This window comes from Peromyscus maniculatus, chromosome 6 (genome assembly GCF_049852395.1).
Source record: "Peromyscus maniculatus bairdii isolate BWxNUB_F1_BW_parent chromosome 6, HU_Pman_BW_mat_3.1, whole genome shotgun sequence".
Lineage (NCBI taxonomy): Eukaryota > Metazoa > Chordata > Mammalia > Rodentia > Cricetidae > Peromyscus > Peromyscus maniculatus.
In genome coordinates this window covers 24,524,607-24,539,242 of record NC_134857.1, presented here as the reverse complement: position 1 = coordinate 24,539,242, position 14,636 = coordinate 24,524,607, and the positions used below count along the sequence as shown (strand labels likewise).

General features: G+C 40.4%; 1 protein-coding gene across 3 annotated transcripts in view; it reads right to left on the bottom strand.

Moving 5' to 3' along the window:
• Positions 1–14,636, bottom strand: part of Intu (inturned planar cell polarity protein) — a 76,489-nt gene that overhangs the window by 22,610 nt on the left and 39,243 nt on the right. For 2 of the 3 annotated variants that reach the window (XM_076574028.1, XM_006987455.4), the window contains exons 4-8: positions 13,266–13,469; positions 11,050–11,168; positions 7,469–7,558; positions 4,641–4,718; positions 1,137–1,326 (exon numbers count right to left, since the gene is read on the bottom strand). In XM_076574028.1, the coding sequence (XP_076430143.1) occupies positions 1,137–1,326; positions 4,641–4,718; positions 7,469–7,558; positions 11,050–11,168; positions 13,266–13,469 (681 nt within the window). The remainder of the gene's footprint in view (positions 1–1,136; positions 1,327–4,640; positions 4,719–7,468; positions 7,559–11,049; positions 11,169–13,265; positions 13,470–14,636) is intronic. The other variant, XM_016005986.3, reaches the window with a different exon arrangement.

Genomic DNA, 14,636 nt, shown 5'->3' with positions numbered 1-14,636 from the left:
ATACATATCCATACACACACATACACCCCTTACACACACACACACATATACATACATATACACACATATCCATACACACACATACACCCCCTACACACACACACACACACATATCCACACATATACATACACACACACATATACATACATATCCATACATATCCATACACATACACCCCTTACACACACACACACACACATATATACATACATATACACACATATCCATACACACACATACACCACACACACACACACACACATATCCACACATATACATACACACACACACATATACATACATATCCATACACACATACACCCCTTACACACACACACACATATACATACATATACACACATATCCATACACACACATACACCCCCTACACACACACACACACACACACATATCCACACATATACATACACACACACATATACATACATATCCATACATATCCATACACATACACCCCTTACACACACACACACACACATATATACATACATATACACACATATCCATACACACACATACACCACACACACACACACACACATATCCACACATATACATACACACACACACATATACATACATATCCATACACACATACACCCCTTACACACACACACATATACATACATATACACACATATCCATACACACACATACACCCCCTACACACACACACACACACACACATATCCACACATATACATACACACACACATATACATACATATCCATACATATCCATACACATACACCCCTTACACACACACACACCCCTTACACACACACACACACATATACATACATATACACACATATCCATACACACACATACACCACACACACACACACACACACACACACACACACACACACACACACCACACACAAAGAGAAAGGAAGAAGAGGGCCGGTGAGCTCAATCCTGGAACCTAGATAGAGGTGGGGGAAAGGAATCAAGCATACTAAACTCATCCTCTGACCCGTATATACCACAGCAGCAGGCCTGCCCCAAGTAATAAATTTTTTAAAATTATTTTTAAAAGAAAATGAAAAAAGCTCAAGGCTTAGAACGAGGCAGATGGTTCTGGTTCTTACTGAGGAACCCTAAGATTACCTTGAGTTCCTGTGGAAGTGCGAGCCAACGGACTGCAGGGAGGCTGTCTAAAAGCACGGCGCTGGCTGCATCGTACTGCTGAGCACTCGGGTTGGCGCTGAGATGCAGCTTGTCAGGCTGAAGAGCTCGCTCAAAGAACAAGCTGAAGAAATGATCCAAACGAGGGGTGTTCTCAACCTGGCAAAAGGCACTGAAGAAACAGGGGCTGGGAGTGAGTGTAACCTGTGCAGAGGTCCATCGCCTTTGCTCTCTGCCTCCCTGTCCCCTTAGGAACAACCACTGTCCTGTGACTGGAGGAGGGCATGAAGACACACACTTTCTGTATTTAATGAGAGGACGCGGGGAAGAATCGCTGGGCCAACCCAGGGGGCAGGTGTACAAGAAAAGGGGCTGAAGAACACATTTCCTTCCTCTACCTTCCCACCATTTACAAGTCCTAGTGCCTTTCGAGGGATGGAGGATAATAGAGAGAGTCAACTCTGCAGTACAATAGATTTGGCTTTGAATCTTACTAGGCAGCTGTCATAAGACCAATCAACGGGCCTCTCTCTGAATTTTGTTTTCAAGTCAAAACTGGGGTTAATGTGATGCAACTCACCTGCAAATCACCTAGTACTCCGTACCCACAACCTCGTGTGGTGCTTACTACGAGTACACAGGAAACAGAAAATAAGGAGCTAAGCTGTTTTCCTTCTCAATTGAGGGCGCAAGCATTGGAGGAAGGAACAGAGAGGGAGGGAGGGGACTGGAGAGATTAAATAGCTGATTTTAGACATGCAGGAGCAATCCAGCAGTAATCATGCCGAGTCCTTGGACCTGCTCAGAAGATGACACAATGGCTGGTTCGTATCATGCCAAAGGAAAAGTCACTGACTCATCCTGGAAATATTTAGGCACCTACTTTGTTCCAATCACTGTTCTTTGTCAGGAGTGCAGCAATAAAATCAAGACCAAAGACAATGAACTCCCAGAGCACACATTCTGATGGAATGAGGCAAGGAGATGATGGGAGTGGGGACGGACTCTATGACTGGTCGGGTGCTTTATTTTAAAGACAGGAACTTACGACATTGCCCAGGCTGGCCTAAACTTGTGCTGTCATGTGTCTCTTCAGCCTCCCGAAGAGCTGGGACTATAGGTATTCAACTTCATACCCAGTCCATTTGCTGTTTTAGAGTAAATGATTAAGAAAGACTTGGAAAACAGGCAATTTAAGTTGATATCCTGTATGAGAAAGACCCAGCAGAAGGAAAAAGGGAAGAGTCCAGGGTGGAGAAAATTTTGCCAATGTGTAAGGCAGGGGCTTGGGTGTAGTTTGGGATCTGATCAGATAGGTAGGTAGGTGGCACCCAGATAATAATGTTCATCATTCAAACTGCTTTATAGAAATTAATTAATGTAGCAAGAATGAAGCAGGCCATTGTAGTGCCATGGAGCAGCTGCTGGGCAGGAAAATGGTAAACAGAGGGAGGAGTGGATGGAGTGGAGATGCATTTTAGACAGGATGGGACTTGCTGATGGATTAGTTGGGGACAGCAAAAAGAAATATAGCTGTAATTTGCTCATAACACTAATAGGAACTAGCTCACAACTTTGAAATGATCACTAAGTCTTTGGACCTTTGAAATCTTTTTATAGAAAAAAAACTTAATTAAAATTGCTACGAAATGTCTACTAGTATCTGCTTACACCCCTGTTGCTTCTTAAAGAACTGCCATATTCCCATTTGTTTTCGTAGTTTGTCCTTTCGTAGTTTTGTCCCAATTGAACAAGGAGAGATCAGTTAAAGTTGCTGCCACTACAGAGATACTTTCCTATCAATAGAAGGTGAAATTCAGAGAAACTAGGTCCCTCTGCCCTGAACCTACTCTGTGGACATGCAACAGCTTCAGGAGTTTGTCGACATGCATGAAACCCACTGCAGAAAGTGTGAATCTTTGATAATCTCCCAGTTTGTGGAAATAGCTCAACCAGGGCACAATAAAGCCAAGTTTGCCACTCTTACATAACTTGAAAAGGCAATTAATACCACAACACTACAGTCTCATTCCTCATTGATTAAAATCACACATAAAAAAAAAAAGCAAAGGTACTGTGTCTGCATGACCAGCCTATTGCACCTCATTCATTTGGAAGTTTCTGGTAAATAATCAAGTTTGGGAGGGATGTGCCTCCTTAGAGGTTCCTATAGTGGAGAATGTGACAAATAAAATGATTTCCAGATTAATATAATCACAGAAGTTCATCCATGATGCTCTGAGCACCATGACAATAAAGTTTCACCATAGATAATCAGAGAGACAGACCACCATGTTTGGAAAAATGCATAAAGTGTCTTTCAGTTTCTATTCCAGTATACTCTGGCGTTTAGAGCAGAGGTATCACTTTAGGCCCCAGAGGCACTAGAACCTGTGGACATTCCACTGGAGGAAAATGTTTTCCATTCATAATTCTGTACATTCAAATGATTAGCTCAATTTTTCCCCTTCAAATCAAGAAATATGCATCACATTGTAAGTGATAAATACATATAATAATGTAAGATAGTAAGATAATATGATAAATACATATCACATTATAAGTGATAAATACATATGATAATGTAAGATAGTATGATAAATACGTATCACATTATAAGGTTTAAAACCAAGGAGCCTCAGATTCTCAAATGCCGAGACTACAGATGTGAGCTACTATACCCAGCTAAATGCACATTTTTTAAAAAAGATGTATTTATTATATGTATAGTATTCTGCCTGCATGTATGCCTGCAGGTCAGAAGAGGACACCAGATCCCATTACAGATGGTTGTGAGCTACCTTGTGGTTGCTGGGAATTGAACTCAGGACCTCTAGAAGAGCAGCCAGTGCTCTTAACCTCTGGGCCATCCCCAAGCCCCTAAATGCACATTTTTAACTAATTTTTTTTTTTTAATAAAGAAACATTTTAGGGTAGTGAAATAGCAAAGAAAACACAAACTTTTACTTAAAATCTTAATCTTCTCTGTATTCTACATAGAAATGCTACATTTGCCTCTAAGGAAATGAACAAGTATGTTCTAGTTTATATATTGTAATATAAAACTTGTAGTAATCACTATATCTTGTACTAATTAGCAATTTTCATAAATTTCCACATGGTATATACTGGAATATAATATGAAAGTAGTAATAGCATCTTAGTTTCACAAAAAGCCAGGTGTGGAGGTTCATATCTACAGTCCCAGGACCTGGGAGGCTGTGGTAGCAGGATTATGAGTTCTAGCCATCCCAGGCTACATAGCAAGGCCCAGGCCAGTCTGAGGTACACAGTGAGATTCTGTCTTAAAAAAATTAATTCATAATTGAATTTACTAAAAATTAAGAAAGGAAACATGAGGAAATTGTCACAAGGAAAAGAAAGAACCAAACAACTTGCTTCTCAAGCAAGAGCCACTGTCAAAGCACAGAGGAAGACACAGAACCATGACTTGACACTTGAGACAGAGTCCAGCCAAACACTTACCTGTCTAAAGAACCATACATGAACTTCAGGGTTTGGGCGGCATCTTCTATCATGTTCCTCAGTTGGGGAAGAGGAATTCTTAAAAGAAAAAAATGCAGTTACTCATTCACAACATAATCCAATGAGACAGACCCCAAAGAAGCAAGATGTCCTTACCTTTACACATTGGTACAATTTAGTGAGCTGTGGGCAGAGCTGTAAAAACTGCTCACCCAACTAGTGAATGGTCACCCTAAGGCAGGAAGTCACTTCGGCACTGAAGCATCACTCTTTTACTATAGATATCGAACACCTGGGTAAGACACCCTGTGCTAAGTCTTGACTCCCTCCTATTCTCCAGCATGAACAAACTTGTAGGCACATGTAGTGGTCTGAAAGAACACTGCCTCCATACAGAGTGGCACTATTACGAGTTGTGGCCTTGTTGGAGTGGGTGGCCTTGTTGGAGTAAGGATGGCTTTGACGGAGGAAACATGTCACTGTGGAGGCAGGCTTTGAGATCTTATATTTGCTCAAGCCATGCTTAATGTGACAGTTTACTTCCTGTTGCCTGTGGATCAAGATGTAGACCTCTCAGCTCCTTCTCCAGCACTATGTCTGCCTGTATGCTTCTATGAAAATAATGGACTAAACCTCTGAAACTGTCAGCCAGCCCCAATTAAATGTTTTCCTTTCTAAAAGCTGTGGTGGTCATTGTGCCTCTTCACAGTAATAGAAACCCTAAGACAAAAGTTGGTACCAGGGACTGGGGTATTGCTGGGATAAGCCTAACCATGTTTTTGGGACTTTGGATTAGCAAAGCAATGGAATGCTTTAAGTGCTGCTTAATGGGCCACACTAGTAGGAGCACGGAGGACAGAGGTGATCTAAACTGCGGGGTCTGGCTCAAGAGGTTTTAGAGGAGAAGAATTTTAGTATGTTGCCTAGAGATCACTCTTGTGATACTTTGGTGAGGAAAGTGGCTGCCTTTTGCCCTTGTCAGAAAAGTCTGCCTGATGCTAAACTGAAGAATTTTGGATTAATTCCTTTGGCAGAAGAAATCTCAAAAGAACCTAGTACAGACTCAGTTGTGAGGCTACGAGTGTTGACTCTTTTTTTTTTTTTTTAAGGCTGAGTATTTATTAATTAATTAATTTATTTATTTATTTATTTTCAGGAAGCAGAGTACAGAGTCTTTATTCTTAGCCCTATTATACTGTACAGCTCTGATTATAAAATGCATAGTGCATAAGATACTAATCTGTAATGTTTGTTTTTTTCTTACTGGATAAAGAACAGCTTTTTATATGTTGCTGACTGAGCCTTTCCCCAAAAGACAAATCAAAAGAACATGACAGCTGGTCAAGAAATATTTGTTGGAATGTGAAGGCAGCATTCTGCTAGTGTTGACTCTTATAAAGATTTATAATGAAAAGGAGAAACTGAGCAAGGAAAAATACAAAATGTAAAATTTGAGGAGGAACAGAGCACCAGAAAGTGGAATGGAACTAAATCCTGTGCTCAAGAAGATAAACAGATAAGAAATGGAATAAAAGGAGCAGTGATCTCAGAGCAAGACCCCACCCAGTTATTCTTGCAACCTGTCAAAAGGAATTAAAGAACACCTTAGGTCCAGGAATGGTGATACATGTCTTTAATCCCAGCACTGTGGAGACAGAAGCAAGCAGAATCTCTAAGTTCAAAGCCAGTCTGGTCTACAGAGCAAGATTCAGGACAGTTAAGCTGTAAAGGAACCCATTGAAAACAGAAAGCTGGCAAAGATATAATTGAATGAGGGGGCCATGTTCCAGCCCCAGCAAGCAGCAGAACTTAGCAGCTTTTGGCCCCTTGGTTCTGGCTTTAGAGTCAAGGGTAGAAGAAGGGGGTTATAGAATCTTCCTCCACTACTAAGGAAAGCCACTAAGGCCATGTGTCAGGATTTGTCCCTGAATGGAGGCCCAGAGAGGCCATTGTGTGAAGCTGTGAAGGTAAATCCTGGATTACCTTTGAAGACCCAAGATGTTGGAGATGCCAGAGCTGTGGGATACCTGCTGAGGAGAGCTGCTAACAGGGAGTGGAACCCACCCAAGAGAAAGAAGTGTGTTACATTCAACAAAGCTGAACAGAGTTGGAGATCTGAAGAGCATTTTGACATCAGACATGGAGATGCAGAGTTTGGAGTTTGCCCAGCTGGTTTTTGGTCTTGCTTTAGTCTAGTATTTCCTCACTGGTCTCACTTCCCTGTGTTTTGGAATGGTAATGAACATCCTGTGCTGTTGTTGGAAGTATGTGAAGTATGTGATCTGCTTTTTAATTTTGATTTTCACAGGGGAATTACAGTTAAGAGATTACCATGTATCTCAAAAGACTTTGGACTTTGAAACAAGTTTGAGACTGTTATAGACTATGGGGACTTTTGAGGTTGGACCGAATGCTACCTCTGTGTTGTTTGTCGTGACAGTCCCAAAGAACACAGGGAACTACTTCCCCAGTGCAGCACCTTGGGATCATGAAACCATCACAAGGAGTTTGCTTTTTGATGAAAGTGGCATAATTTTTTTTTTGTTTGTTTGTTTGTTTGTTTGTTTTTCGAGACAGGGTTTCTCTGCGTAGCTTTGCGCCTTTCCTGGAGCTCACTTGGTAGCCCAGGCTGGCCTCGAACTCACAGCGATCCGCCTGGCTCTGCCTCCCGAGTGCTGGGGTTAAAGGCGTGCGCCACCACCGCCCGGCGAAAGTGGCATAATTTTAATGAGACAGGCTTTGTTACCATTATTTTACTTTTTTTGTTGCTGTTGTTACCATAGTTTCAGAAATGTTTTTAAAGGCAAACAAAAAAAATCTCAACTCACTCTTCAGCAGGCAGGCCAATTAACAACAACTTGTCAGATTCTTTCAAGAAGGCAACATGAATTTGTTTCCCATTTAAATGGAGGGATGAGCTAAGAAAAACATAAATTCAAGATGTGGTTAGAATATCTTTTATGAAGTTATAAAAATATCCTTAAAAGGTTACACATGGTATAATTTAAGAAATGAATTGCTTAATAAGCAAATTTCTTGGCACACACCTAACTACCACACAAAAAAGGCAAGGGTTATGTAACAACAAAAATAAATTTGGAATTATCTCCAAACCCCCAGGACACATAAAAGTATAATCATTACATGCCTACAATCCTGCTCTCAGGAGGCTGAGGCAGAAGAATTGCTGTGAGTTTGAAACCAGCTTGAGTAACACAGTTCTAGGACAGCAGGGCTACACAGTGAGACGCCCCCCCCCCCAAATTGGGGTGTGTGTGAAATGTTTTGTTGACATTAAGTAGCTGCACACGGGTTAGTTTTTTAAATGACTGCTTCCATCCTTGCTCACTAATTCCATAGAGACTTTGTGATTGCCTGTGTATGGACATGATCACTAAGGAGATTACAAAGGAAAGAAAACAGTGATTCTAGCTAAAAGATGACAACCTGACAATATGAGAGGCAGCCATAGAAGCAAGTGATGGAACCTGAGTCATACGCACATCTTGCTCAATGGAACTCCAGGACGGGGCAAGTGCACAGCGTGTGATGGTTACAGAGTGGGCGCTTCTATCAGCTGTCAGTGTGTACATTGCATGCATGTGCAGTTTATTCCTAACTATACTTCATGCAGCTGTAAACAGTTAGATACCTCTCAAAAGAAATACAACAACCGACTATGGAAATATAGAGAACACAAACGTGTGCCACTTTAAATATGGACTATTAAACAGATGTTTCTCCAAACAATATTATTTTTATCTTAAAGTTTAAAAGCACATATACTTTTAGGCAAGTATTAGCCTCTTTTCTATCATACTAGCATTATTACAATTTTTAGAAAAGAATATGCAACAAGACACACATATTGTTAAGGAACTCTGAAAGTACATTTCACATTTATTGTTTCCTCAGAAAGGTATTCCCAGCTGTCCTTATTGCTTGCATATGGTTACCTCATGTCTTATCATCACTGGTGAGATCTAACTATTAAGTACAATAGCATCTATCCTACAGAGTAGAGAAAAACAAAGAACAAACCTACAGAAAAACATTAAAATTAAAATAAAACCCAAACCAAAAACAAATGAAAGAGTAAAGCATTACTCTGGGGGGTAGAGTCATGTTTGGTACTTAAGAACATGAGATGCTCTTCCAAAAGACGTTTTGTTCCCAGTACCCATGTCAGGTACATGGGTGTCTGTAACTCCAGCTTCAGGGAATTCGATGCCTCTGGCTTCTGTAGGCACCTACACTCATGTTCACAAACCACCCCTACTCATACACACAATTAAAACAAATGAGCATTCATCTTACGATTCCATTCATTTGGAACGTCTACTGCAGGGATCTCTCCCAGGCAAAGCTAGCAAGCCAGTGGAGTCTGGGGCTTGAGCTGTGGTGTCTAGGCTGACAAGTAAGAGGCACATGGTTCCTTTTTAAGGTGGTAAAAATGTTCTAACATTGACCATGGCCAATCTATGAATACAGCTGAAACTATTTACTTGTCTACTTTTCAAAAACAGACTTGTTTGTTTTTATTTTATGTGTATGGTTATCTTGCCTCCACGTATACCTGTACTATATGCATTCCTGGTAGCCACAGAGGCCATAAGAGGGCGCTAGATCCCCTGGAACTGAAATTACAGAGGGTTTGGGATACCATGTGAGTGCTGGAAACCAAACCCAGGTCCTCTGGAAGAGCTGCCAGTGTTCTTAACCTCTGAGCCATCTCTCCACCCTCTACTTGTATACTTTTTTCGAGACAGGGTTTCTCTGTGTAGCTTTGGTGCCTGTCCTAGATCTCGCTCTGTAGACCAGGCTGGCCTCGAACTCACAGAGATCTGCCTGGCTCTGCCTCCGTAGTGCTGGGATTAAAGGCTTGCGCCATCACCGCCCGGCTACTTGTACACTTTTAAGAATGGCTAAATTGAATGGTTTACGGACTATAGTTAAACAAAGCTGTTAAAATATTAAAGAGAGGATGGGGTCAAAGCTCAGTGGTATACAGCACAGGTATAACTGACAGGTTTTGTTTTGATCCACTGCAATGAATGAATGAATGAATGTCCAACAAGCTGCTTTTATAAATACAAATTTATATATGAAATGAAGCCTCAAGTACCACAGTCTTCAAATATATAATCAATATATCTACATATTAAAAAGTCAGAGCATTATGCCTAGCTTTTATTTAGGGAAAACAAGTAAATTCTTCCCATTATTTTACACACCCAACATCTTATAAAATTTTTAAGTGTAATTTTTACCAGGAGATGAGAAAACAAAAGTTAAAATCTGGGAACTCCAACTTCATATTTTATCAGTAATATGGGCTAACACTGATATAAACTTTTTTCATGAATTTTAGATTACTGAAATATTAAAGTAGAAAAATAGTAATAATTTATTTTATGAGAAAACAAATTCAAAAGCTCTGAGCTCTTTATCCCATAACTTAGCCATGCCATCAGTCAGGCCTGACAAACCTGGCGGTGGTGGGGGGGTGGGGGTGGGGTGGGGTGGGGGCGGGTTCTCTCCATGGCTGAGGTTCCCCTCCCTCTCCTCTCTTCCTCCCCTGGTGCTACAGATGGACCCAAGGCCACGTGCAGGGTGCTGACTGACCAACAGTTCCACCACCGTGCAGGACAATCCCAGTTCCGACTTTGTCCTTTCATCACTAAATAAACTTTACATGACACTGAATTCTGAATATCCCTTCTACAGAACAGTCTATATTTCTATCATTACTGTAAAATCAGAGTATTTTCTAAGCATGTGAAAAATTTAGCATATTACTTAGTGAGTTGACAATCACAATAGAAACATAAGGAAGTCAAGATACATAACAATGCCATGTTTGAAAGATAACTTTTAAAGTAATTACATGAATGTGTGTGTGTGTGTGTGTGTGTGTGTGTATGTGTGTATGTGTGTATGTGTGTATGTGAGTGTGTTGTACATATGTATGTGTGTGGCATGTGTACTGCAGCTTGAGTGTGGAGGTTTGGAGACAACTTGTAGGAGTCTGTTCTCTCAATCCACCATCTGGTCCCAGGAACTGAACCCAGGTTGACAGGCTTGACAGCAAGCGCCTTTACCCATGAGCCATCTTGCCAACTCAAAAACAACATTGCCATGAAGAATTGCAACTTTTTCATGAACTTTAGATTACTGAAATAATCTGAATATTGTGGCAATTATTACTGAAACAGCCCACTCTGTTAATTAAATGACGTGGCAAATCCCAGACTTGCAGCTGAATTAGAAACACACACTCCAGATAAAATCAATGTTTAGCTGAAACAGACGCCCAGCAGTGGACAATGCCACAGACAGGAACAGGTCTGTCATAGACAACTAAGGAACAACTAACGATGAGACAGTGAAGAAAGAGTGAAATTGTTACCTAGTAACTTGCGTCCCAGTTACGCTTTCCAGCATGTCACAGAGTGTGAGAAAAATCCCCCTCACACTCTTGAGTTTCTGAGAGGCTTCGGATACTGGGTAGTGGTACAGAATTTCCTGCTGTGAGGGAAGAACAGATGATGAGCTCTCAGATGCTCCAACCAACATTTGTCCTGAAGGTTCAGACTTTGCGTGGAGAACAAAACAGGAATCCTTTCAGCTTTAGTCAGTTTCATTCAAACCCAAGGACAGAACTATGCCTGGAATGTTAACACTTCAACAAGCATTTCAAATGCCATGCTGGCCAGGAGACAGATCTACACAATTACAAATAGTACTGATTTCAAACAGTGTTTTAAACTTTTATACCCACGTGTTACTCCTAGGAGTCTTTAATTTCTTTCACACTGAATCTTAAAAGATAATCATTATTTTGGTGATATTATTAAATATTTACAAAGTGAGAATACAAAACTGAAGAAGTACAAATAGGAAGAAAAAGAAGTATCACAAGATCATAAAATCTCTAACCTAAATATGGGAGGGTTTAAACAGCATAAATTAATCTATATGAAAGGGCATGTTTTATTTTAAATTGTGGAAAATGCAAATTTACATGGTAATTTAGAAAATGGTTAATATTTTCCCGTTTTCATTAAGAACCTGTTTCTAGGAAACAGAGAGCTGCAGTATGCTGACGCTCCCAAGACATGGGGCAGCCTCAGCCTCCCTCTCTGCTGACGCTTAGGCAACATCGATTCTTCTCACATGACAAATTAAAACTTCTAGATAGAAACCATGAAGAATTCAGAGTAACTTCCAAATTGCTCCAGTGGTTACAACTGCTATAACGAAAGTCCAGACTCCTCGAGTATTACACTGGCCTAGCTTTTCCTTGGTTCTGTCTCTAATGTTAAACATCTATATGAGACATTGTTATGTGGCAAGGTGTCCATGTAGTCACAATTTTTACATCATCGCAGATATGATGATGATATACTGTGCAACCTACTTTTTGTACTTACTAAAACCATCTAATATATGTAAATTATTCAATATATGCTATGGGATATGTTTGCCAAATACACTGCATAATGATTCAAATTTTATTGCAGTTTTCATTGTAAAAATAGCTATAGAGTATTTTATAATTTATCTCTAGAAATTAAGTCAAACATGAATTAAAATCTTCTGTGATGTTGACTTAATAGATTTAAACCTTCTCCAACAAACCTTCCATTCTATTTTGTCAGAATACCAAATGCTGATTTAAACTGTCTTTGATTAGCTTTTTAGAAGTCTCCACCTTGTAGTCCTTGCATTCTAAATCTTGTAATTTGAAGACAAGCTCTGTATCAATTATGTAACTCTCAGAGAAAGAAATGACCCCATGACACTTTGCTGTAAAGTAACATAGTAGGAAAAAAAAGGCCATTTAAGGAAGTCTCCATAGGAGTCTTAAAAGGCTTGGTATTGAGGGGCTGGCAAGCGCTGCAGCGCCTGGCCAACTTAATTGGCTGTATCTTTAAAGCCCTTGTTAGCAGCTTGCACTTACAGAAGCTTCCACTCTGTGTGGTAAGAATAAAGAGCCTCTCCTAATTACCATACTGCTACAGAACTGGCCACAGACAGCAACCTGCTTATTTGCGAGGCATTCACACACTTTTCCAGGGAAAGTCAGACACAATGACATGTGGGCTAGAAAGGTTCAAGACAGTACTCCCAAACTTGGGAGATTTAAAAAATAAATGCTTAAATGTCTCACTTGTTCTAAAGATACAAGGAGCCAGCAAGGTGCAAGAAATTAGAATTATTACCACTGGATATCTTTGTATTTTCCAGAACACAAAAAAATGCTAAGTAGTACATATACAAAGCATTTTTTTGTGTTACAATTAATCAAATCTTTACCATTTCAATTTTTATTAAACAGACAGAAAACAACACAAGGAAACACACACCTCATATTACAGACTGCAAAAGGAAGCTTTGGGGTCTCATTCTCTACCACTTAGAAGAGCTGAAAAGTGCATGCACTTTTCTCTTGTATGTTTTAAAACTGGTGATATAAAGTATCTGCTCCACCCAGCATAACCTAATATCTAGAGAACAGTGATAAGAGACAGCAAATTCCCTTCCGTTCCATCTTGAAGTCTGGATGTGCTGGAAGGATGGAAGGTCCCCCTCCTGCTGCAGCATATGTGAGCAGACACTCACCTCCTCCTTGGACACCTCTGACTGGAGCTGCAGGGTGAGGTACATGATGATGTGTGGGGTGCCCAGGATACTGTGCTGTGTGCCTTCAGCCTCTGACCCACAGAGAAGTTTCACCAAATCATTCGTGCTCGACTGGGTCTTTTTCTTTTTTGGTTGGGTTGTTTCCTTTTTCACAGCATATGCATTTTCAAATGTCAGCTTCACCTGAAAAAAATAAAACAAAATGTTTAATTTTTCCACCAGGCAAATATCAGGTGCATTTAAAAAAAAGAAAAAAAACAAAACAAAACAAAGAAAGACATGTGCTGACATGTATAGTTCGGAGTGCACATGATGGAGATGGCACCTCAGAGCAAGGGCTAATGGTGAGAACAGTGAGTTCACTTGTATCTGTATCTAACTCTTTGCACAGTGGTGGGTACATTATATATATGTTTGTGTTTGTGTGTGTGTGTGTGTGTGTGTGTGTGTGTGTGTGTGTGTGTGTGATCACAAATGTTTACTGAGTGAAAAATATAATGCTCCATACAAAAGTTCATTCATGACTACATAAAGAAGTACCACAGAAGAGCAGAAATCCCTATCATTTGAGTGTAGAATAGGGTCACTGTACATCTTCAATGTTAACAGCACTGACTCGTCAAAGGAAGCTAAGAGAGAGACTGGGGGTCAAGGGCAATCTCACACATGGGCGCTGCCTTTCCTTCCAAGTGGGACAGGTTTCAAATACTCTTCTCTCAGACAGTCTTTGTAACCCTATAAGGAAGGGCCAAATATAGTGCTACCAAACTAACAACCATTGGCATTCAGGACCCTGCACCACCAGGAGGATTATCGGTCAGTTTTATCAGGACAGTTCTAATTTCACAGCCTGAAGTCAAGATTGGTCAGAATCCAGAATGCGGCTGTTTTCCAGGTGCCAAAAGGCACCTTCCACCTCTCAGGTACCCCTCCTTGAAAACAGAGACACCTACCCTGTGCCAGCTGGCCAGAGACAACCCACTCATTTCAAAGGTGCACCAGTGTGAGCATATAATGAATGCTGGATAATGAAGGCATCGTCATAAGATCGGTAGCCACACAGTGCTCCAGATGTTTATATTTTTAAATGCCCCTTTAAAGGGAATAATCCAAAAAGTTTTAAATTTAGAGTCAAATGATGCTTTTCAAAATAAGGGTAAGCCAGGCGTGATAGTCATTCCCTTTAATCCCTGCAGGTACAGGTGGAACTCTGTGAGTTTAAGGTCAGCCTAGTCTACACACAAAGTTCTAGACCAACCAGAACTGTACAGTGAGACTGTGTCAAATTAATTAATTAAATAATTAATTACTTTTTGACCAAGAATAAAGAAGTCTGGCCAATGCTTAAAA